Raw genomic sequence first — 25,243 nt, 5'->3', positions numbered from 1 at the left:
ATCCTACATTGGATGTCACAAGTACGAATTTAATTTACACAATTTCTAAGAATTTAAATCTGGACATTTTGATTTAACGCTTATATGGTTGTACATTTTTTTTTTTTTTGCGGTACGCGGGCCTCTCACTGCTGCGGCCTCTCCCGTTGCGGAGCACAGGCTCCGGATGCGCAGGCTCAGCGGCCATGGCTCACGGGCCCAGCCGCTCCGCGGCACGTGGGATCCTCCCGGACCGGGGCACAAACCCGCCTCCCCTACAATGGCAGGTGGACTCTCAACCACTGCGCCAACAGGGAAACTTTGATATTTTATGTATTGAATGCAGATAAAATGAATAAAGACACTTCTATAAAGATAAAACACCTCAGCTCAAATCTAAAAAGCAGAATGCCAATAAAAGAGTTGATAAACTCAAGAAGCAACATTAATTTTTAACTGAAATGCTTAAATGTAAATGGTCCTTGATAACTGGTATTTATATTATCATTGTTTTCAACTTTTACAAATTTTTATCAACATAAACTTATTTTCTTCTCTGCTTCTAGTCCATCTAGAAACATTGCTAAAATGCTTCCTCAGTTAGATGCCATGAAAATGCACTGGTCTTGCTCTTGAGTTCACAGTATGGCAGAGTAGAGAGGCCAACAGTTACTATAATGAACATAGGAGCTTTAGGAAAAGAGATCACAAAAAGTTAAGAGTAATTTCACACCATATAGGCATAAATGTGGTTAAGGAAGTCTCATAGGGAAATCTGAATTTCTGAAATCCATTAAAATATAGGAAATATTTATAAAAAAGGAGAAGTTCGATCATAAAAGTAACAAAATCACTAAGAAAAAGTATTACTGTATCTTGATAACTTTAGGATGAACCTTAGGATTTAAATGCATTGGAGACCTTTTTTTTAAATTTAGATTCCATATATATGTGTTAGCATACGGTATTTGTTTTTCTCTTTCTGACTTACCTACTAGGGGCAAGACGGGAATAAAGACACAGACCTATTAGAGAATGGACTTGAGGATATGGGGAGGGGGAAGGGTAAGCTGTGACAAAGTGAAAGAGTGGCATGGACATATATACACTACCAAACGTAAAACAGATAGCTAGTGGGAAGCAGCCGCATAGCACAGGGAGATCAGCTCGGTGCTTTGTGGCCACCTAGAGGGGTGGGATAGGGAGGGTGGGAGGAAGACGCAAGAGGGAGGGGATATGGGGATATATGTATACGTATAGCTGATTCACTTTGTTATAAAGCAGAAACTAACACACCATTGTAAAGCAATTATACTCCAATAAAGATGTTTAATAAATAAATAAATAAATAAATAAATAAATAAATAAATGCATTGCTGTTTTCAAGCGTATGTATTTTATAATTATGGGATCAATATACTATTATGTAGTCACTTCTAAAGTTCTGGTCCAAGATGGCAACACAGGAGGCTCCTGAACTCACCTTGTCTCATGGATACATTGAAAGATACAGCTACACATGGAGCAATTCCCACTGGAAAAAATCCAGAAACTAGCTGAGCAACTCCTACACGGGGGTGAATGAGAAAATACCCACATCAAAACAGGTCCTGGCATACCCTCAACTACTTGGAGCTGTTGAGAACAAAGAAGGCAGCTTGTACAATCACATAGGTTTGATAGACAATCAAGAGTTTGGGCTAGGCGGAATGATAATGTTTATCTCCTACATGAGACCACTCCATCAAGATTGGGAGAGGTGGCTGTTTTATCCAGTGCGCAGAAACCAACACAGAGAGTCAAGGAAAATGAAGAAAGAGAGGAATATGTTCCAAATAAAAGAACAAGATAAAAGTCTAGAAACAGATCTTAATGAAATAGAGATAGGTTATTTACTTATAAAAAGTTTAAAATAATGGTCATAAAGATGCTCACCAAGGTAGGAGAACAATGCATGAACAATGCGTACATTTCAACAAACAGAAAATATAAGGACATACCAAACAGAAATTACAGAGCTGAAGAATACAGTAACTGAACTGCAAAATTCGTAGGCCAGTTCAACAGCAGACCAGAGAAGTGAAAGAAAGGACCAGTAAATTTGACAGGGCAGTGGAATCCATCCAAGTAGAGGAGTAAAAAGAAAAAAGCATGAAAAAGAATGAAGGTAGATTAAGGGACTTAAAGGATACCATCAAAATGAAAAGGCAACCTTCGGAATAGGAGAAAATATTTGCAAGTATATTTCTGATAAGGTGTTGATATGAAAATATGTATTACTATATAGAGAATTCATACAACTCAATAACAACAACAAAAAAGAATAAACAGTCTGATTGAAAAAATGGGCAGAGGAAATGTACAGACATTCTTCCAAAGAAGACATACAAATGCCCAACATGTACACGAAAATGTGTTCAAAATCACTATCAGGGAAATACAAATCAAAACCACAGTGAGATGTGACTACACACCTGTTAGAATGGCTTTTACCAAGAAAAAACAACAAGCATTGGCGAGGATGTGGAGAAAAGTGAACGCTTGTGCATCGTTAGTGGGAGTGTAAATTGGTACAGCCACTATGAAAAACAGTAAGGTAGTTTCTCAAAAAATTAAAGAAAGAACTACCAAATGATCCATGTATCCCACTTCTAGGTATATATCTGAAGGAAATGAAAACAGGATATTGAATAGATATCTGCACTCCCACATTCACTACAGCAATACTCACAGTAGCCAAGAAATGGAAACAATATAAGTATCCATTGATGGATGATTGGAAAAAGATGTGGTACATATATACAACAGAATACCATTCACCCATGCGAAAGAAGGAAATCCTGCCCTTTGGGACAACATGCATGGACCTTGAGGGCACTATGCTCAGGGATATAAACCAGACAGAGAAGGACAAATACTGCATGGTATCACTTATATGTGGGGAAAAAAGTCAAACTCATAGAAAGAGAGTGGTTGCCAGAGGTTGGGGATGGGGGAAATAGGGAGAAATTGGTAAAAGGGTATACAGTTTTAGCTATAAGTTGGAAAAGGTCTGACTGGTGACTATAGTTGCTAACACTGTATTTTATTTATTATTTATTTTTATTTATTTATTTAATTTTTGGCCACACCGTGCAGCATGCGGGATCTTAGTTTCCTGACCAGGGATTGAACCCACGCCCCCTGCAGTGAAAGCATGGAATCTTAAATCTGCCAAGAAAGTAGAACTTAGTCTCATACACAATGTATTCATAAATCAAATCACCACGATGTACACTTTAAATATCTTATAATTTTATAAGTCCATTATACCTTGACAAAGCTGAAATAAAAAAACTAAAAAAAAAAAGCTGTGCATAAAATAAACATAAGCATACTAAGGAAAAATCTTCACATTTGCATTTAAATTTGCAGTTTAAATCTACTTTAATTTTACATGTTTATTAACATGTTATATTAAAAGCTCTGATATTTTAAAGTCTTACAAAAATGTCATTTCTATTATTAAAATAACATGAAAATATTATGATGTTATAATTAGAGCATTAAGTGTGGACAAAACTAAAATACTTGTCTCATTTCAACACTATCATGTTCTACATCTAAGCATCAAGGAAAAGCAAAATTTTTATCAGTGAACATACTATCTTATGAATAGTAGTCTTTAAATCAATAGAGTTTATTATTCATAATAAAGTTATTACAGAAAGAAGATACACTGCATAGTTTAGTCATGTCATTAGTTGGGCTGAAGAAGAAGAAAGATTATCTCTATACATATTAATGCTAATGAAGTACTAAGGATAATGAAAAAGTCTCCAAAGGATAGTTCAATTAAATCTATGTTTATAGTTCTTGTTAATTATATTCCTGCATAAGGCTGTGAAAATTTAGTTTTATACTCTTGCACTGACTAATGTTATCAATTATCCAAGTAAATATTTAGGAAAATAAACCAAATTATATTAGAAGTCCATAATCATTTCCTTTGCATGTCTTATCAAATGGTACATTAATTCATTAATACTTGAATACGAAGACCTAAAGAATATTTCACTATTTGCTTTTTAACTTAACTTACTTTCGCTCATTATAAGAAAAACATTTCTACAAATATAACAAAGTATATCAATTGCCTTATTAGCAATCCATACTTGACTGTTTCCAGAAACATCAAAATGGCAACACCACATTCATGCCAAATACAATCCAACTCTAAGTCTGGGCATGCAAATTACAAACTCATCTATTCCCATTAACTTTTTCTAATCCAGCCAACTGCTGTATAACATCCTTTTTCCTAGTCTTAAATATGTAAACATACATGAAGAATTTGAAGTGAACATCGTATTTCACATTTCCACAAACAAAAGTTCACCACTTGTCTTTTCTATTGTAGTCTGAATAATATTAAGGCAAAAATGTTGCATGGGATTCATAGCATGTATAAAATGCTATTCACACTTACATCATACTGGATGAGATGGGTCCAAATTGGCCTGCCATAAGACTGAAATGGCCATTGCCATGGGAAATAAGGAAGATAAGTCATGGATATACATCAAAAGACACTGGTATTTTGGATTTGTTGAGCAACATCTTTCAAATGGCAGATGATGTATGTATTGATAAAGTATTTTTACTAAAAGGGCATAGGATTTCCTCTTCCTGAAATGCTTCAGAAATAATTCTCACGAAGAGTAGTTCTCAGGACTTCCACATCATAAATGCACATTTCATTCACACAGTAAGATAAGGATTTTTTCCTTTATTTTAGCTTATATAAGTCAATTGCAAAGCTACAAGCATAAAGACAAAATCTGAGGGGTTTGCACGATACTCCTATAAAAGGCAATTAAAATAAATTTATTCCCTGGAAGCATCATGCTAATTTTCAAGCAATATTACAAAGCTATAGTAATTGAAACAGTATGGCATTGGCATAAGAACAGACATAGACTAATGGAACAGAAGAGAGAGCCCAGAAATAAACCCAGACAAACATGGTGAATTACAACAAAGGAGCCAAGAATACACAATGGGGAAAGGACAGGCTCTTCAGTGAACGGTGTTGGGGAAGCTGCACAGCTACACGCAAAAGAATGAAATTGGACCATTATCTTACACCATACATAAAAATTAACTCAAAATGGATCAGAGAGTTGAATGAAACCATAAAATTATTGGAAGAAAACACATGTGGTAAGCTTCTTGATACTGACCTTGGCGATGATTTTTTGGACTGACACCAAAAGCAAAAGGCAACCAAAATCAAAAATAAATAAATGGGACTACATCAGACTAAAAGGCATCTGTACAGCAAAGGAAACCATCAATGAAATGAAAAAGCAACCTACTGAATGGGAGAAAATATTTGCAAATCATATAGTTGGTAAAGGGTTAATATGCAAAATATATAAAGAATGCATACAACTCAATAACAAAAATAAAAACAATCTGATTGAAAAATGGGCAGAAGATCTGAACAGACATTTTTCCAAAGAGGACTTACAGATGGTCAACAGGTACGTGAAAAGGTGCTCAAAATCACTAATCATAAGGGAAATGTAAATCACAATGAGATTTCACCTCACACCTGTTACACTGGCTATCATCAAAGACAAGAAATAACAAGTGCTGGTGAGGGTGTGGAGAAAAGGGAACCCTTGTGCACAGTTGGTGGAAATATAAATTGGTGCAGCCATCATGGAAAACAGTACGGAGGTTCCTCATAAAATTAAAAATTAAATATGATACAGCAACTCCATTTCTGGGTCTTTATCTGAAGAAAATGAAAACACTAACTTGAATAGACACATGCACCCCCGTGTTCACTTCAGCATTATTTACAACAGCCAAGATATGGAAGCAAACTATATCTTGTCTATTTATAGATGAATGGATAAAGAATATGTGGTATATATACACAATGGAATATTATTCAGCCATAAGAAAGAAGGAAATCTTGCCATTTGCAACAACATGGATGGACTTAGAGGGTACTGTACTAAGTGAAGTAAGTCGGACAGAGAAAGACAAATACTGCATGGCATTACTTATACGTGGAATCCTAAAACAGAAGACCAAAAAAACAAAACAATCAAACTCAGGGATACAGAGAACAGATGGCAGTTGCCAGAGGCAGGGGGTGGGAGGGCATGCAAAATAAGTGAAGGGGGTTAAAAGTACAAATATCTAGCTATAAAATAAATTAAGTCATGGGGATGTAATGTACAGCATGGTGACTATATTAATAACACAATATTACATGTTTGAAAGTTGCTGAGAGAGTAGATCCTGAAAGCTTTTATCACAAGAAAAAAAATTTGTAACTGTTTGGTGATGGATGTTAATAGAATTAGTGTGATGATTATTTCCCAATACATACAAATACTGAATCATTATGAGGTATACCTGAAAGTAATATAATATTATATGTCAACTATATCTAAATAAAAAATTATTCCATTTAGCAGTACGTAGGGTCCAAAATGAACTGATTCTTTGATATGAAAGTGGATGCTATGAAGTGAGAAAATAGGGTCAATTTATAGATATGGCTTTAATACTGACTTGTTTAGATACTGATCTCATTGATGGCAGGCCAGGACTTGGGGTAGGGTCATCTACTACATGTGTTAAAGAAAAACGTTGTACTGGGAGATGCTTATGTAACCCTATGATGTCACCGGAAAGAAAATAGTTTACACTTATTTTAGGGCAAAGCTATGATGTCCTTTCCCAAATGATAGTTTTACTTAAAAGATAGTAGGAAGAAAAATAATATCCTAATTCAAAATAGAGTATTAAGTGTTCCTTTTGTACTTCTGAACATAATAGAGATTGTGCAGACATACACTATTGACTCGCAGTGAAATATTTCTGTATAAACCATACCCTTTGAGTCCACGTACCTGTGACTTGTTTTTAACCAATAGGACCTGACAAAGGTGATGTGATAGTCACCACAATGATTATAGTATGTAAGACTCCATCTCAGCAGACTAGAATGAATCTTCTGCTGGCCTTGAAAAAAGTAAACTGGGATGTGTGAGGGGGACTGAGTGGGCCCCGCAAATGCTGAGAGTGGTCCGCGGCTGACAGCCTGCCAGAAAATGGGGAATTTAGTGCCACAACTTGGAGGAACTGAATTCTGCCAACAACCTCGTGACCCTGGAAGAAGATCCTCAAGCTCTAGAACAAAACACAGCCTGGCCAACACATAGATTGCAGCTTTGTGAGATCCTTACCAGGGCACCCAGTCCATGCTTAATTTCTTGAACCATGAAAACTGTGAGATACTAAATGTGTGTTGTTTTAAGCCACTAAACTTGTGGTAACTTGTTATGCATCAACAGAAAATTAATACAAAGATGAAAGCTGTATTCTCTGCACAAAATATATAGGGACCTTATCTTGGTAGCAAAACCTGTGGAACATTTTATGTTTATAGTAGCTACCACAGTGATTGAGCAGCTATAGAGGGTAGGAGATAAAGGGAAAATAGGCCATGAATAGATAACGTTTTGCCCTTCATAAATGAAGAGGAAGAGATTTGTGTATCAGTTCTGCAATGCTGGGGTTATGGTATAATATATGTAGCAAGTACACGGCATCTAGGCTGCACTAAATATATAACTGAATGAATAATGAATGGATGAAAATTGAAATGCCTAATTTTCCCCAAGCGGGGCTGATGCATCCGTGACAGTGATGTTAAAAATAATAAATTCGTATTGTATTCTGTTCTTAGAAAATGTCTGTAAAAGTATATTAACTCAATGAATCTTAAAAGTAAAAGAACAAGAAACCCTCTATTTTACACAAATAAAATAAAGTTTTGTGAGGTTAAGTGCTCAAGACAACACCTAATATATGGCAATGCTAAAGCAGAGCCCAAACTCTTAGTCCAAATAAATAAGTGGCTTAGTGATGAGTCTCCTGTTGGGTTAGGGCCAGGGAACCTGGTTTGGAATCAGACAGGGTGGGTTTGGGAGCAGCATATCCAGCCCTTCCCTTTCTCATTCAGTCGCAGAGGGGAGAGTGATGAGAGACATCACAATCAGGCCATTAAAAGGAGAAACTACCAAGATATAAAAAATGCTGGGGAGTCAGTATCACTCAGTCAGTAATGAGGAGAGGAAACATTTCTGGTTTAGGCAGTTTGCAGATTATACTGTACCATTTAATCTGAAGCTGTAACTGATCAGTTGGGACAGATTGTGCTCATTTTATCAATATAATTTCCATTTTTCTATTGATGCATAACTGTCTATGACTTGTTTATATCTTTATCAGACATTACAAAGATGAAAGTGTTACTTTTTAAGTATTACAGATTTTATCATTTTTGTATTTTACCATTTGTGTTAAAAAGATGAATGGCATATACATATCTGTTAAATGAATAAGTAGTTAATTCTTACATATCTTAGTATACAAATCTATATAGAAGAAAGTATATACAGGCCTGGTACCATAATAATATTATAATTACCACTATTTGGGGGAGTAGTTGAGAAACTGATTTGGAGAGAAAAGTTCTGAATTTGCTGAGTCACTTTAGGGATACTATAAATAAAATCCAGGTGTCCGTATTATTTTTGTGCTACAGGCTAAACCTGCTCTCAACGAAATCAATTTGCTTTTGGTGAAGGAGGTATTCAATGAAGTTCAACAGCTTCTACTGTCCAGTATATGTCAGGGAATATTTTTCACTAAAGAGTTATTTAATAAAATTAATTTGGTTATATTTGTTACCCTATTTTAAAAAACTGTTACTACTATCTGTAATGGAGAAGAAACGTTATATGTTGTTAGGTGACCAGGCTAAGAATAAACATTCCACTGAAATTGTGCTTTAAACAAAAAGTGAGCTGCTTTTATTTATTTTCATCTAGTTTTCTACTACATCAGATTTATTGAACTTTTAGTTGTCAGATGTCTCAAAATATATAACTTGAAACCAATGGATTCTATTTGGTGTCTCTACCTTGTGCCAATATTATTTTATATTTAATATATTATTTGTTCTTAATCTCTTCACTATCATCTTCAGGGATAGAAGGAAAAGGAAAGTAACTAACATTTCTAGAGTTTCTCCTATTTGTCTTACACTATTTTCTGTGTTTTTTAATCATCTCTGTAACTTTTCATGTTAGTTACTATCCATACCATTTCAGGACAAAGCAGCTGAGACTAAGGAAGGTTAGAAACTTGCCTAGGTTGGCTAGCAAGTAAAAAAGCTAATATTAGAGCCCATTTTCTTCTTGAGTCCCACGTCCTTGTTCTTTCTATACAACTTTGCTCATCGCTCTAATTGTCAAGAAAATATTCTAGAAGATCAGTAGAAATCCTTCCTCCTTTAACTTAATCTCATTTCTTATTAACTGCTTTCCATGGCCCATTCATATACATTTTACATTTATACCCTTATATCTAACATTAGCATCACCAATTTATCCTCCTTAACCTGTAGCTTAAACATCTTGAATGCCTTCACCGTATCCTCACAGAATCAATTATTAATTCCTTTAATTTTGCTTTATTAAGAAAAACAGAAAAATATGTTCCTCTATCTCCAGTTAGAAGCATAGCCTATAATGTCACTTCCTTAGCAGGAACACACTTCCACAAGCAATATTTATCTTGACAGATGTCAGGAGAAGTGATGATGTGCATGAGGAACTAGTCCTGACACTAGATACTTCCTTTGTCACTAAGGAAATGCACACAAGCTTTCACTAAGATGTACCAGGAAGAAACTGTGATTTTAGAAGAGATTCAGTCCAAATAGTATTTTATTTCTATAGTTGTATACTTTGTTTATTCCTAAAAATAATTTGAGAGGCTTGCAAGAAAGTATGTCATACATAATTTGGACTGTTGCTAAGAATGAAAGAGGAAAAGCCATCCTGAACGGGGAGGGAGAAATTTGGGGCCCAAGGCACCTTCGCAGAATCTGTTCAGTTTCCCAGAACTTGCAGCAGTTACTATGGAACACACATGTTCCCAAATGGACAGTGACACTTTTTCTTCGTGTCCCACGAGAAACAGAAGATATGACAAAATTGTTTTAACTTTCTAAGACTTGGCCTTAAAAAAAAGTTTTCTCATGAAGTGTCCATGTAAATAACATCAGAGGCATGTTAAGTGTATGTCAGCTATAATTTATATCAACTGCATGGAGCAGAGTTCACCACATTTTGGCCTCAGTTCCCTTTTATTTTATATACCACGTGTGAGGACAGCAGTGCAGTCTCAAATAAAAGTGATCAAACATTTTTATTTGATCACCTGGTGCAACTTATTTGATTATGGTTAAGCTTCTTTCAGAATTCAGCTTTGAAGCAAACAAGACAAAATCATGCTTCAATGATTTCAACGATACCCATACCACCTATCAAATTAAATTCAAATTCTTTACTTGTCTGGGCCACCATGATCTGGCCCTAACTTTGGTTCCTTTTATGTACTCTGTGTTCTATCAAAACAAAATGGAAGAAAAAATAAAGAAAAACCCAAACAAAAATAATCTGTCTTCCTGCAATGATAAAGTCATTGAAAAGAAAAAAACAGCACTAATTATGGTCTAAGGCCTAAAATTAAGACTCAGTTTTATGTGCTGGATCATGAACTGGTCAAATTAGCGGGGTCTTAAATGGTCTAACCATAAGATCCCCTCCCTACTCTGGTGGATAGAAGGACCCCTAGCCAAACAGCCCTCTTTATCAAGGGGATCAAGTACAATTTCTGCTTATCCCTGAGCAGCTGGGTTTGAGTTTCCTCCAAGTCGAGGAAATTATTCAACCAAGTCAATCATATCTTCCTTCAAGAACCAGGGGCAGTCCAACCTTTTCATACTAAAATGTTGGCCTTCCACAGCTGGTTGTTTACTCTTTTCCTGAGTAGAACTCCCATGTGGCCTATATATTTTAAGGAAATAATGAATATCATGGCAGCATTTTTTCACTGCAGTATTGTGGTATCGTTTATAATACTGATGTACAATTGTTGCACAAATGTCCAACAATTGAGGAATGGTTGATGTAGATGATTAAATATCTACAAACATGATAAAAACAAGTAATTAAATTTATGTTTACGAAGAACTTTTGATGTAACAGGAAAATGTCTTTGTTAGGCAATTTACATTATATTAAAAATACGTATGTAAACTACTTTACCATATACTCCTAACTTTTACGGTGTGTGTACATGGGTATAAACAAGATAAAAAGGAAAGAGAATATAAGTTGTCAAATTACGATGGCTGTTATTTTCATCTTTATATTTTTCACTACTACCATAATTTACTGAGGATCGATGGCTCTATCTATCTGTCTGTCCATCCATCCGTCCATCCAGCTATCTACACATACACATACACAACACACACACACACCCCCACACACGCTCATTTTACGTATACATACAAAGAACACAGTTGAAAATGATACATGCATTTAGCCATTTAGCTACTGGTAGCTGAAAGCCAGATGGGAGGTTTCCCTTATAGATCTCTAAAAGAGGAAAAAGAAATGAAAATCTTCATGAGAAAATGGGGAAAGATGTGTTCTCTACATCCCATTGATAAAATTCTTTGAGCAAATGAAGATATGCCGTGCAAAAACTGTACGTGTACAAACATGTACCTGTGGTTTGTGCCATATTTTAATTTTCATTAGATAGTCTCATGTATTCATTGCTTCCTGTGTATTAGCTCCACTTCTTCAAGTGTCTTGCAAATTCTTGGAAGCAGAGTGGTCGCCACAGGCTTTTCCCGTATCTGCCTCATAGCTAGATTAAGGGTGAATCTATATTCAATATGAACTATTTATTTTTTTACAGTGGGCAAGTGAAAGATAGGCCTTTGTTTATCATAACTCTACTTTCTGTAATCCTATATTATTTGAAAAATTTTCAAGTAAATTTAACAGTTAAAAAAGGTAACTACGGCTTCCCTGGTGGCTCAGTGGTTGAGAGTCCGCCTGCTGATGCAGGGGACACGGGTTTGTGCCCTGGTCCGGGAAGAACCCACATGCCACGGAGCGGCTGGGCCCGTGAGCCATGGCCGCTGAGCCTGCGCATCCGGAGCCTGTGCTCCGCAACGGGAGAGGCCACAGCAGTAAGACGCCTGTGTACCGCAAAAAAAAAAGGTAGCTAAATTTTTGTTTCAGTATTTTTATTGACTATGGAACATATTCTATGGAACACGGGGCTATTTTTTTAAACTAATTTGCTGATCATATCTTTGAGAAATACTGGGTAAGATATATAGAACTATTCTTACCATCTAGAAGGTTCCATCTAAAGTCTGAATACACATATCTATCTAAGTCACCTCTAAGTTTGTGGATTTTCTCTGTAAACACTCATAAGTAAGAAAAAAAGGAGGAGAATGATATCAGTATTTGGTGGAAATGGTTATACTTTCAAATTATTTCAGAAGTGAATAGAAAATATGCAAGTACAAAGTAAACAGTATAATTATTTTCATATCTTTTTAACATATTTAAGATTTTCATTTGCTTTCTTAGGATTCTGCATACATAATTTCTTTGGGTGCATATTGGGACAACATAATGACTGACCAAACTATGTAAATAAGGCAATTATCACAAATGTAATCATTTCCATTAAAAAATTATTGAAATATAAACCACAGTGAGTATGAGGGTTTATTTGCTGTGTATATATGTATGTATGCATGTATGTAAACTCCCTATCCTCTTCCAAATATGAAAACATAATTTACTCAATGCCTATTCATATTGCCAGGATTTGAGATCTCCATTGATTCACAAAAGGAAGCGGAAAGTCTGACTAGCTATTGTTTACTTTTAAAGCTGTCCTTAAATACGTCTGCTCAGATTTTTAAAATTTTAGGCCAATAAAACTCCTTCCAGTGAGTATTAAATGGGAAGAGAGGAAGGAATTCTATGGCAGGTGGTACAGTTCCTGCATTGTCACAACGAGTCACTAATGTTCTTTAGGAACAAAGCAGGGATGTCTGCTCTCACTACTCTGTTCAGTATTGTACCACACTTTTAGCAATTGCAATAAGGACAAAAATGAAACTTATCCCTATTGGAATGGAACAAGTAAAACTGTCTTTACTTGCAGATAACATAATCTTGCATGTAGAAAATCCTAAGAACTCCACAAAAAACTATTAGAACTAAAAACACTAGCAAGACTATAAGCCAAAAGGTCAATATACAAAAATCAAATGTATTTCTATAAAATGGCAATGAATAGTCCAAAATTGAAATTAAGAAAACAACTGCATTCTCAATAGGATCAAGAAGAATAAAATAATTTTGGAGACATTTAGCAAATGAAATACTAGTTTTGTAGACTGCAAACTATAAAACTTTACTGAAAAAAATGAAAGGATAGCTCAGTAAATGAAGAGGTATTACATGTTCATGAATTAGAAGATTCAATGTTGGTAAGAGAGCAATTCTCTCCAAATTGATCTATAATTTCAATGCAACCTCTATCATATTCCCAGTAAGTTGGTACTAAAAAAATATGGAAGTTAAAAGGATCAAGAAGAGCCAAAACAATTTTGAAAAAAAAAGTTGGAGGACTTCCACTACCAGATTTCAAAACGTAATATAAAGCTATATAGTAAGCAAAAGAGTGTAACAGGCGTATATTCAAACAGTACAGAATTGAGAATCTAGAAATAAATTCTTGTATTAATGGTAGATTGATTTTTGACAAAGATACCAAGGCAATTCAATGGGGGACATTTTTTTAACAAAAGGTGCTTGTACAATTAGATATCCATTAGTGCTTCAAAAAAATGAACCTGGATCTCAGCCTCGTACCATATACAAAAAACAGCACAAAACAGGTCATTGACCTGAATGTTTAAAGCTTCTGGTATAAAACACAAGAGAAAACATTTTGACCTTGGGATAGTTCTTAATACATTATCAAGAGCAGCAAGGTTCACAAACAAACAAACAAAATCAATAAATTGAATTCCATTAAAATGTTAAAACTTTTCTTTAAAATATACCTTTAAGAAAATAAAAAGACAAAACACAGATTAGAAGGAAATATATGCATGCCATGTATCTTATAAAAGACGCATCCAAATATATAAAGAACTCTTACAACTCTGTATGAGGACAAACAACCCAAATAAATATGGGCAAAATTTCTTAATAAATATTTCACCAAAGAATACGTATGCTTTGCTTATAAACCTGAAAATATGCTCATTATCATAAGTCATGAGGAAAATGCAAGCTAAAAATGACAATGAGATATCATCCACACTCACCCCACAAGACAGACATTACCAAGTGTTGACAATGACATGGAGAAAGTGGAATCCTTACACACTGCTGGCGAGAATGCAATATGGTACCTTCACCTTGGAAAACTATTTGGCAGTTTCTTAAATAGTTAAGAAACTTACCATGTAACTCAGCAGTTCCACTTCTAGGATGCCATACAAAAATATCGTATGTCCAAACTAACACATGTATGCAAATATTAAGAAAAGCCAGGCAAAATCCAATGGATAAACAAATATACACAATCTAAACAATGGAATACTTCTTAATAATAAAAATAGTAAACTTCTGATACATGTTACAAAATGGATAAACCTAAAAAATACTGGTAAGGGAAAGGAGCCAGACACCAAAACTGTTAACTGTGTGATTTAATGTATGTGAAGTGCCCAGAAAGGGTAAACTCAGAGACATAAATTTCCTGCCTGTGGCTGGGAGAGGAGTGTTGGAAGCGGCTATTGCTATCAGACTCAAGGGAACTTTTTCCAATGATCGAAATGTTCTAAAACAAAATTGTGATGATGGTCACACAACTCCATAAATTTATAAAAGTCATTTTTTGGTACACATACAACGTGCATATTTATGGTATGTAAAGTTGTTGAAATAATAATTTAAGAAGGGCTATCCACAATGGTATTCCTACCAACTCAGATCCAATGAGATCTGTTATATTTATCTGTTTCTAAAAGCTCATGAAGATGGTGGACTAAAGAGGAATAGAAAATGAGCTGCTATTTCCATAGAAGACACTGCTGTCTTTTGAACCTAAACATTTTTAATGTTCTTCACTATTGCACTTCCTAATTAGTCTTTCTAGCCTTGCAGATGGAGCCAGTCTATTGCAGAACTATACATAAGCAAATATCTTTTTTAAAATCAGAAGAATTTCTTTGACTTGTTTCAAACAGCTGTGCTTCTGGAGCCATAAGACGAGTTCTAAATAAAAAAGAGACTAATTTCTTGAGCATTACATTTTATCTTTTTTTCTGATAATTTCTGTCTAAGAGACAGGGAAATAACATTTGTTGAGTGTATAGTAAGTATAACATTTTGGGCTAGGTGCACTTGCAATTATGTGAGATAGAGAGAGCTGGTCTTATTTTATGGTTGAGCAAACTTATTCTCAAAATTTAAATAAGTGATAGAGCTGCACTCCAACTCAGGTCTTTCTAATTCTAAAACTCATGACCTGTTTTCTCCATTTTGTTGCCTTTTACTTGTTTGAATAAAGGTTTTCAAAACCACTGTACAGTTGTTGATCAACACCTATAAGTGTTGATCAACACCTATACCGTAAGCTTCAAAGTATCTTTGAAGCTTACGGTAAAAAGTTAAAGTATCTATTTCCTTAAAGTTATGGACCGCTTAATAGAAAATTGTATGCATGTATTTTCCTCTGCATACATCATAAAAATACTATAAATAATGGTACATATGTATATGTTTGTACACACTTATACATATATACATATGTCTATGAAAAATAAAGTTTTATAAATTCCCGGCTTTGTCTCAGTTGTTCCTAAAATTTTACTGTAATAATTACTCACATTTCAGATTCTCCTACTAAAGTATGAGTAATTTGTAGACCAAGGTCTTTGTTGGATTCATTCTAGTAATACAGCAACCAACACAATGTAAATCACACCATGGGTGTTCTCTCAATAACTATTAATGAATAAAAATTTTTAAATGAATTCAATATAAGTTTAAAAGCAGTTATAAAATATACTTTATTTGTGTAAGTTTTTTATAGGAAGAAATAAAAGCTTATTTAGAAGTTTTTAAACTTTCTCTATAAAGATCCTTAGAGAAGTATTTCTCAAACATTTTGGTTCCAAGGAGCCATTTATATTTTTTAATATTATTAGAGACCTCAAAAAGCTTTTGTTTATTGGGTTATAATTATGTGTATTTTCTGTATTATAAACTAAAACTGAGAATTTAAAGTATTTATTAATGAATTTAAAGTATTAATAAACTCACTCTATATTAAAATAAATCACATTTTTAATAAAAATGTATTTTAAAAACAAAATATTTATGAGAAAGGTGGCATTGTTTTATATTATTGCAAATCTGCTTGATATTAAGTTAAATAGAAGACAGCTGAATTCTCTTATCTGTTATATACAGTCTGTTGTGATGTCACACATCAATTAATCTCTGAGAAACTCTACTGTATATTCACAGGAAAATAAGAGTACAAAAGGCAAATGCTACCTTAGCATTACTATGAAAATAATTTTGACCTTGAAAACCCCCTGAAAGAATCTTGGGTAACCATGAGGGTTCCCAGGTCCACATAGTAGAAAGAATTAAGAAAAAAAAAAACAACAAACTTTCTAATCCTGTCTGCTATTCTGAAATTACTTTTGCTTCCAATAAATAGAAATATACTTTTTCCTTTTCTGTGAGGTATGCTGGTTTCATGTAATTCTTATAAAATATTTTAATGCTAGACCCATTTAGAATGGTCTATTAAAATACTAAAAAAGATATATTTTATTTCTACTTCCGATGGGTTTATATAACTAAAATGAAAATTTACTAACGACTATTTGCCCCTCTATTTAGGAGAGCAGAAATACTACATTTTATTCTTCTCTCCTTCCTTGATTATATCCTTATCTTTTTGACAAAGGGAGTTAAATTATTAGCTTAGATAGCTTTTTCACTATTGATGAAGCTATTGGACACTGCTGTTTTTCTCTAAATGTGAGAGACAAACAGGAATTTAATTATTTTTTATTACGAAAAATTTCATGCATATAAAAAAGTAGTGACAAGACTATAATAAAACCCAGTGTGGTTGATCTTCCAACTCCAACAATTAATCAAATCATGGTCAGTTTTGTCCCGTCTATTTCTTTACCACTCTCTACACAGCTAATTGTGAAGCAAATTCCACACAAGACATTGTTTCATCTGTAAATATTTTAGTATGCATCTCTAAACGATATATTCCATTTTTAATGAAAACGTTAACATAAAAATGACACTGATAGCTACGAATAACTTTAGTGTCACCAAACATTTTGTCACTCACACTAAGCTTTTGGTAGACCAGCAAATAACAGAGATTAGCCAGGAGTGTAAATGCTCTATGCCAGGGTTTGCCTACTAACCTCAAACTGCTGGAGGCTGTTTGCTAAAAATTGCCATTTCTGGTTCTAGTCTTGTATATACATGCGTTTAAATCCCTTTCAGGTACTTAAAGACTTATCTGAAGACAATACAAATTGCTTCAAAACGTTTACTTTAGAATGAGATCGTGCTACGGGATACATGGAAAATATATTCAGTAGTAACGCAGGGTAAGTACAACAAGGAAAATATTTTTATTATTACTTTAGGCAAATATCAAAATAAAACGGAGCTTGAAGAGAGATAATATAATACTCTAGTAGATTTACCATTCAAACCTATAATGCTCTTTTCTCATTTTGCAAAATCTATATACAGAGGAAACTGAATTTAGTTTTCAGACTAGAATATTTATAACAAGAAATCAATAGCTCTTATTTCTGTTATTCTTATATTTTAAAATAAGAATTATTATTTTTTCTTTTTTTTTTTTTTTTTTTTTTTTAAACATCTTTATTGGGGTATAATTGCTTTACAATGGTGTGTTAGTTTCTGCTTTATAACAAAGTGAATCAGCTATACATATACATATGATCCCATATGTCTTCCCTCTTGCGTCTCCCTCCCTCCCACTCTCCCCATCCCACCCTTCCAGGCTGTCACAATATTTTTTCTTAATTGTAGTAAAAGAAAACAAATTAAAATTTTTCCTAATTGTAGTAAAAGAAAAATTTAAATAAGCTGCAAAAGAAAAATGATAAGGTTGAAGGGATAATTACTTTGACATAGTATATTAATAGTAATACAACTAGAAAACAGACATATTGATATAGAGTCCTGATGATTTAGTAAAAATGCTTTGAAGATTTTTGTTGTACTCCCTGAAAAAAATAATTTTGGTATTGCTAGGAAGTATTATGTTGTTTTGCTTTATGAGCTGGAGGGAACTGAAATAGTTTGTAGCAGGTAATTATTTCTACAAAAATAGTCCCTGGATTTTAAGTCTCATCCCTGGAATGTTCATCAGTACTTAAAATACAGTCTTCATGCAATAAAATCTTGAAAGGTTGAATTATCTATCTCTGGCAGAAGAAAAATTACCCAATCTTAAAAGGAAAACAACAATATTAGGCTCTAAATCAATTCATTCTCTATGAAAATAGAGAGGACAATTGCTCAAAGCAAAACTTGTTCCGCATCTACATTCTTTAAGGTCTAAAATCTGCAAGGAACAACAGGAAGAACACTGAAGAAACACCTCTTTTTTATTCTCTATCAGTCCTTAAAAAAAAAACCCTCCAACACACAGGCCATGTTAGATATACCACCTATACATATATCCATATATATTCATGAATATTTTCTGTTGATGTACGGTGTCTATGAAACAAAGAGTGAGAATATAGGGAAGTACTTGAGTGAGAATACAGGTAATTGTCATATTTTAAAAATTTATTAACTTTGAGAAAATTTATACTTCCATCTCACAAATATAAGAGAACTTTTTATTTGTAAACTAAATGCAACTTGAGATCTGGATTAGATTCTGCATCAGAAAAAAAAAATTAGCGGGGATACTCAAAATTTGGATAAGGCTTGTAGATATTTCAGTACTATCATAAAAATGTTGATTTCTTGTTTTGATCATTTTTTGTGGTTAGATAGATGTTAACATTAGTGAAACTGGGTAAAGGGTGGGCAAAAGAACTGACTGTTATTTTCTGGGAGTCCAAAGTATTTCAAAATAACAAGGTTAAAATTTCTGTCATAAGTTTGGTTTACAGAAGAACACAAACAAATAAAAATCAACAAAATTGATAATCTTCAAATTGATAAGGTATAGGGGAATCTATTCTTTAGAAAAATTCAAGTTAGTTTTCTACTTTCTGTGTAAGAATGTTTTATGGTCCTATGACCATATTACTCAACAGTGCAATAATTACGTAGCATTGTAATGTCATGCATATTTTTAAAAATGAAGATAATTAATAGAATGATCTAAATATATATGCCATTTAGTAATGTATCATACTAATGATTACGCCATTATTGTCTTTTATATTCAAATGCACAGCCTGCTTATTTTTTGAAATTTTCCAATACACAACTTTTGACATAAAAAGTGGTGTTTTCTAAAATTTAATGAGTCATCTAAACTGAAATTCAAATACATATCTCAGTGCGACATTAAAGTGAAAAGAACTAGATTATTTGATTTCCTTTACCTGAAACTGTGTGATCCTTGGAGTCTCTTGTTATTTTTATCCTTGCATGAGGAAAGATGTAGTGCACAGTTTTCCCGTTCATCTGTATAATCTAAGACGTACATGTGATAAGGTGAAAAAGCAATGTTAAAGAGACTTAAAAGGCAATTTACAGAATTCACTTATTTTTCAAAGCACATTGATTCAATCAATGAAAATATATTAGAAGACCCTCAAATGATGACAATTTTAAGCATTTAATACTACACAATGACGTTACTGGTTTCTGAGCTCATTATAGTCTTTAGGTTTACAACCCGTTTCTCTTGCAAACTGATTTGTTGTGTTTGGAAAATCAACGAGCACGTGTAACACCTAAAGGATGTCTGTTACTATGGTAGTGCATAGTAGTGATGACAGTGGATAGAGGAAGTATATGGAAAATTGATATCTGCTGACTTTGTTTTGGACAGCCTAGAAATAGGCATTGTCAATTTTCAGCAATCAAGTGATCCTAAGGGAGAAAAGCCAGAGAAGATCCTCATACTCTGCATCTCTATCACTCTACTAGGAAGGCATATTTATGTTATTTTGATTTCATTGTGGAATTTTGCTTCTGCTGAGCACATCTACTAGCAGTTTCAATGTATACCTGATGCTGAGACTAATTCTGTATAAATAAATCAAATCTTTCCTCATTCTAATATTTTCTGAAGCCTTCTTTGTATGCAAAGGTGTTACTTCTCATTTACTTCTGATGTTCCTTCGGGTAGAAGAAACAACACTCAAAGTTCCTGTTACAAGCCTGTGATTTCAATTCTCATTACTGAGACTTGAACATGAGAATACTATAGACTGCATTATTGCTGTTTCCACCTGGCAAAATGAGATTTCTGAAACAAAAGTAAATTAGCAAATCCAAACTTATGCTTTATATTTTATGGAATTTGGCTTTCAAAAGAGATTTGTGAAATAATGAAAGATAGAAATAGTAAAATATTTATATACCTATATTAATAGGATTTTATTAGGATAGAATCTTGTATTTATCACCTCAGGAGAATTTTTGACTATAATTACAAATGAAATAACAGTAAAGAGACATTCAATACTAACAATTTCAGAATACGTTTAAGAAGTTTTTGGAACTACCAAACCAAAATATTAAACAGAATTTAGAACTAAAGGGATCTACATTTTGTGAAGGAAGATTCCTTGTAATACTCTTGTGATATTAATGTGTCTTTGAAAATCCATCAGTAAAACTGCTAGACTTCTGGAATTTAAAAGGAAAATGTACTAAAAAAAAAAAACAAACTTAAATTATAGCCTTTAGCTTTTATTCTCTCCGGCAAAGAATAAGCTTAATCAGGCCTCTGATAGATATAAAACACTCCCCAGTCAACAGCAGAATCCTGTCTAGTCCAAGAATATTATATGAATTCTGCAAAGTAAAGCTAAAGTATTGTTTGCAAGATTGTAAAAATATTATGGTCAGTATAATCAGTCAATCTTGATAATTTATACTGATGCTAACTTTGTATACCACTGAAAACCTTGTATATATTCATAACAAAAGAGTGTGCATTTTCCTCTTTTCTTCCATACTCTTGGCCTCCCATTCTGTCTCTTTCTCTTTCTTACTTTCTCTCCTGGCCTCCTTACTTTCCCTCCCTTCGTCTTTTCTCCTTCTTCAACTTTCCTTCTTCCTCTCCTCCTCTCCTTCCTCCCTCCCCTAATCTGTATTTAAAGATCTTTATTTTTTACTAAAAATCAAACCATGTGCATTGAAAATCCTACAACTATTAGATATAACTCAACTTTACTTTGTTACTGTAGATAATTCATTAAAATTATGGATATTATTTCATTTTACTTCAAATGTCTTCTAATTTCACTTGGCCAAAAATAAACTAAGAAAACACAATTTTGCCTTTTACTCTAATTCTCCAGTCTAGGGAGAAGCTGATATAATCGGATAGTTCCCCTACTGCATAGTTTAGAAGAGTAATCAGGTTTCCCAAATGTTTCATCAGTTTTATCAACTAGTCCCTACTGCCTTTCAATATGTATCTATGATGATATTAAGTAGAAGGGATGTTAAGCATCTTCATTTCCATGAATATTGCTTTCAGAGCATCTCACAGGATTTCCTGTAATTTCAGCTTCATGAATTCATTTAATCAATTAAAAACATTAAACTGCCTCAATTTTGATCAATGTGACCAAGAGTGTGAGGAAAGCAGAAGTATCCATCTCCCATGTTTGCACTAGCTGGATATTGGCTTTTTTCTAACCAACGCAGGTAAGTGTTGAGAGAGTTCTCTAGCAGATGAAGTCTTACGGCAGGTGTTGCTTCTGCCAACTAAGAGTAGGAACAAGGCCAGAGGGCGGGACTGACGTCAAGTAGTGCCTCATACCTCTCCCCAAGAGCCAGGTTTCTGATAGCATAGTCTTTTGATGATTCTACATTGACAGAACTATCACCTGTATGCTGCCCAGAAAAAGGTTCTTCCTCTTCCCTACCTACAAATATTTCAAGAGAAATTATGTTCATGAACTGGCCCTTCATACTTACGAAATAACAACTCTTGTGTTAATATATCTTTTATTTATACAGTCATTCATGCTTTCCCTCACCTAAATACCTTGTATGACAGATGCAGGGGACAGAGTGCCCTTCTGGGGATCCAAACCCTGTGTTAGTCACTGCACATATACCATGGTGGATGGAGGAGACAGCAATTGCTCTCTAAAAGCCCGTAGACCAAGACACAATGCATGGAGTGCTACTGGAGCACAAAGGAAGAACACTTGTGGGGAGCTGGTGGTGGTAGTGTCAGAGAAGGCTCCTTGCAAGATGAGGCATGTACATGGAGACCTGAGTGATGAATAGGGTTAGCCAAGAGAAGAGAGGAGGGGGAATGATCAGGAAGAGGAAACAAGACATTCAAAAGCCCAGAAGAAAGAAAGAGTGGCTCTTTCAGAGGAGCTCAATGTACCGCAATATAGCGGTTGCATGGGAATTGCACAAGGCATGGGCATTAGTGCAGAGTGAAGGCATTTTGTACTAGTAGAGAAATGTTGACTTTTGTAACAACTCTGTGAAGGGTATTAGTCCTATTTATAGATGAAGAGACTGAAAAAAATAAAAAAAAATTAAAAAAGAGAAAGGAGGCAGGTGATCTGTTCAATTCACAAAACAGAGTTGAATTTCTACTGAACAGTGCAGAGGTTAAACATAAATATTTGAAAAGAAACAAATATAGTTTTGAAGACTTGGTTTATTTTTATGGTTTATATGATTTTTGACTCTAACTTCGGAAATACTCTTCAATTTCTCTAATGTATGTTTACATTAAATATTTTTTAAAGCAAATTAGTGCTTGCATTAGTCAATTTGGTTTTATTACTTCTGCCTCCAGAGCACTTTATGTACATAAATTCTTATTATGCATAAGTTTTCAAATAAAAGCAGCTGGACTTATTGGTACCAAGAGTTCAATATTACCTTTTTGTGATTAAATATGCAAAGGAGTGACTAAAACAAGAATGCTATTTTGCTATTCCTTCTAGACCAAAATATAGTTTTGATGAGTTAATGAGGAAGACAGTATTTGAAGATAAGTATTAATGCAAAAAAGCATGAATTTTGAACTTTATATAAATGTAATCAAAGCGTATGTTGTCTTCAATAAAGCTTTTATTTAGAGAAATCTATAAAGCAACAGAAATTATTGTCACAAAAGTCAGTATATTTGCCACCTGTTTGGGAGAGGTTGAAAATTACAATCTGCAAAGGGCACTTGGAGGTTTCAGTGGGCAGAAAATCCTCCCTTTCTTTGTTTGTGTGGTGGTTATATGGCTGTTCACTTTATAACTAGTTTATAATTCTACATATTTTCAGTTTTGAGTATTGCAGTGTTTTTGTTTGTATGTTAGATAACAAAATACAAATGTAAAAAATATCTTTTAGCAAGAAACTACACATTATTACATTTACCTGTATATAATTCTAACAAGGATCCTTACATTTTCTACGTTATCAAAGAGAGAAATTAATTAAATGATTCTCAAATATAGCCACTCTAATTTTGGTATTAAATTGCTTTATAATTATATATTTAAACATGATGTGCTATGTCTTCAGTGAACCAAAATCATAAATCTGTAGATGTAACAGAAAATTATGAACAAAAAAGTCATTAGGAATATTTATGTTTAATCTACATACAATAATTTTAGAAAATATTTTTGGAGATGGACACAGATTATTTTAAAATATATCCTGTATAATATTAGTTGGATAAATTAGTTGGACAAGACTATTCTGATTGGATCCTCAGACGTTTAGGGAAATAATTGTATGGAAGTTATTATTTCTTTTAGCTCTTCAGTTTTTGTAGTTCATCTTATTAGGATTTCTTTAAAGGATTTGTGTTTTCATTAACTTGATCTAGGTTTGTCAGAAATAGTAAACTTCAGAGAAACAAACAAGATAGGTAAGATATAACAAGTAAGTCATTACAGAGAGATTCCTGTAATAAAAAAAATTCAAGGAAATTATTTTCATTTGACCAATTGCTTGTTTTAGTAATTGTAGATAAAAGGTAAATTGAAATTTTTAAACACGTTCAGAATGATTTTAATCCTTTAATTTTCCCACTTCTGAGCTAGATCTATTCTAGATCTAGAATACTTACAATATACAGAGAAGAACAGATTTCTATAAAATATGATAGCATCTAGAAAAACAAGATAAAATACTGAGAAAACATTCAGAACAATTCTGAAAAATTTAGAACAAAATTCTGAGAAAAGAAAATTCTAATAGCTGGAAATTTGTCTATGAAAGCTGAAACTACTTAGGAAAAAAATCAAATATAAGACCATAGATAGTATGTTTTAGACAGTACTTATACATGTAAAAGTCTCGTTTTCTTTTACACCTTAATGTGACAAACACTGAATTATAGTAAATTCATATGGTTCTTCTGTGTTGTTCAAAATACGGTTGTCATTTACATCAGTGAATCATTAATCAGACAGGGATGATTTAGGAGTTAATGTACATGATATAAGTAACTATCTCTTTGTGGGTATTTTAATGATTATAATGAATATACAGCCTGCAAAAATCTGGTCTGTTACGGCAATGGATTTAAGGCCACGTGGCTTACCAGAGGAATCTCCCTCAGATTATCCAACTGTTAATCTCCTAAGATCTATCAAAATTCAATTCAAACATCACCACATTTGTTCTAAAGTGAATAAGATCATGAATTATAATATTATATTTATGTAATAGTGAATAGTACCTCTAAGTTTAAGTTTTTCACCTATAAATAGGTATTAATAAAACATACTTTATGAAAGTTGTTCTGAAGATAAAAGCCAAAAATGAATGTAAAACAAAAAAACACTTCCACATAATAGACCCTAAAACATCATCCCTTCACCCGCAACTGACGCCTTCCCTGTCCCCAGCTGACTTGGTTTGGTCATCCTCTTATTTGCTTGACACCTGAACATACTGTTATGGAGAACATTGAAATTACCCAAATCTATTTCACCCAATATTCTGTAAGCTCTTTAGGAGCTTCATGTATTCTCTGTGTATGGCAGTGTTGGGTATATTGCACAAACTTAATTATC

General features: G+C 33.6%; 1 protein-coding gene across 1 annotated transcript in view; it reads right to left on the bottom strand.

Moving 5' to 3' along the window:
* The window catches only part of PCLO (piccolo presynaptic cytomatrix protein), a 357,985-nt gene that overhangs the window by 109,955 nt on the left and 222,787 nt on the right, over positions 1-25,243 (bottom strand). Inside the window, exon 9 of the mRNA XM_024738453.1 lies at positions 19,610-19,700. Within this exon, the coding sequence (XP_024594221.1) occupies positions 19,610-19,700 (91 nt within the window). The remainder of the gene's footprint in view (positions 1-19,609; positions 19,701-25,243) is intronic.

Source organism: Neophocaena asiaeorientalis, unplaced genomic scaffold (assembly GCF_003031525.2).
Source record: "Neophocaena asiaeorientalis asiaeorientalis breed wild unplaced genomic scaffold, Neophocaena_asiaeorientalis_V1.1 scaffold89, whole genome shotgun sequence".
Taxonomy (NCBI): domain Eukaryota; kingdom Metazoa; phylum Chordata; class Mammalia; order Artiodactyla; family Phocoenidae; genus Neophocaena; species Neophocaena asiaeorientalis.
The sequence above is the reverse complement of the archived record's forward strand: the minus strand, read 5'-3'. Positions and strand labels throughout refer to the sequence as shown.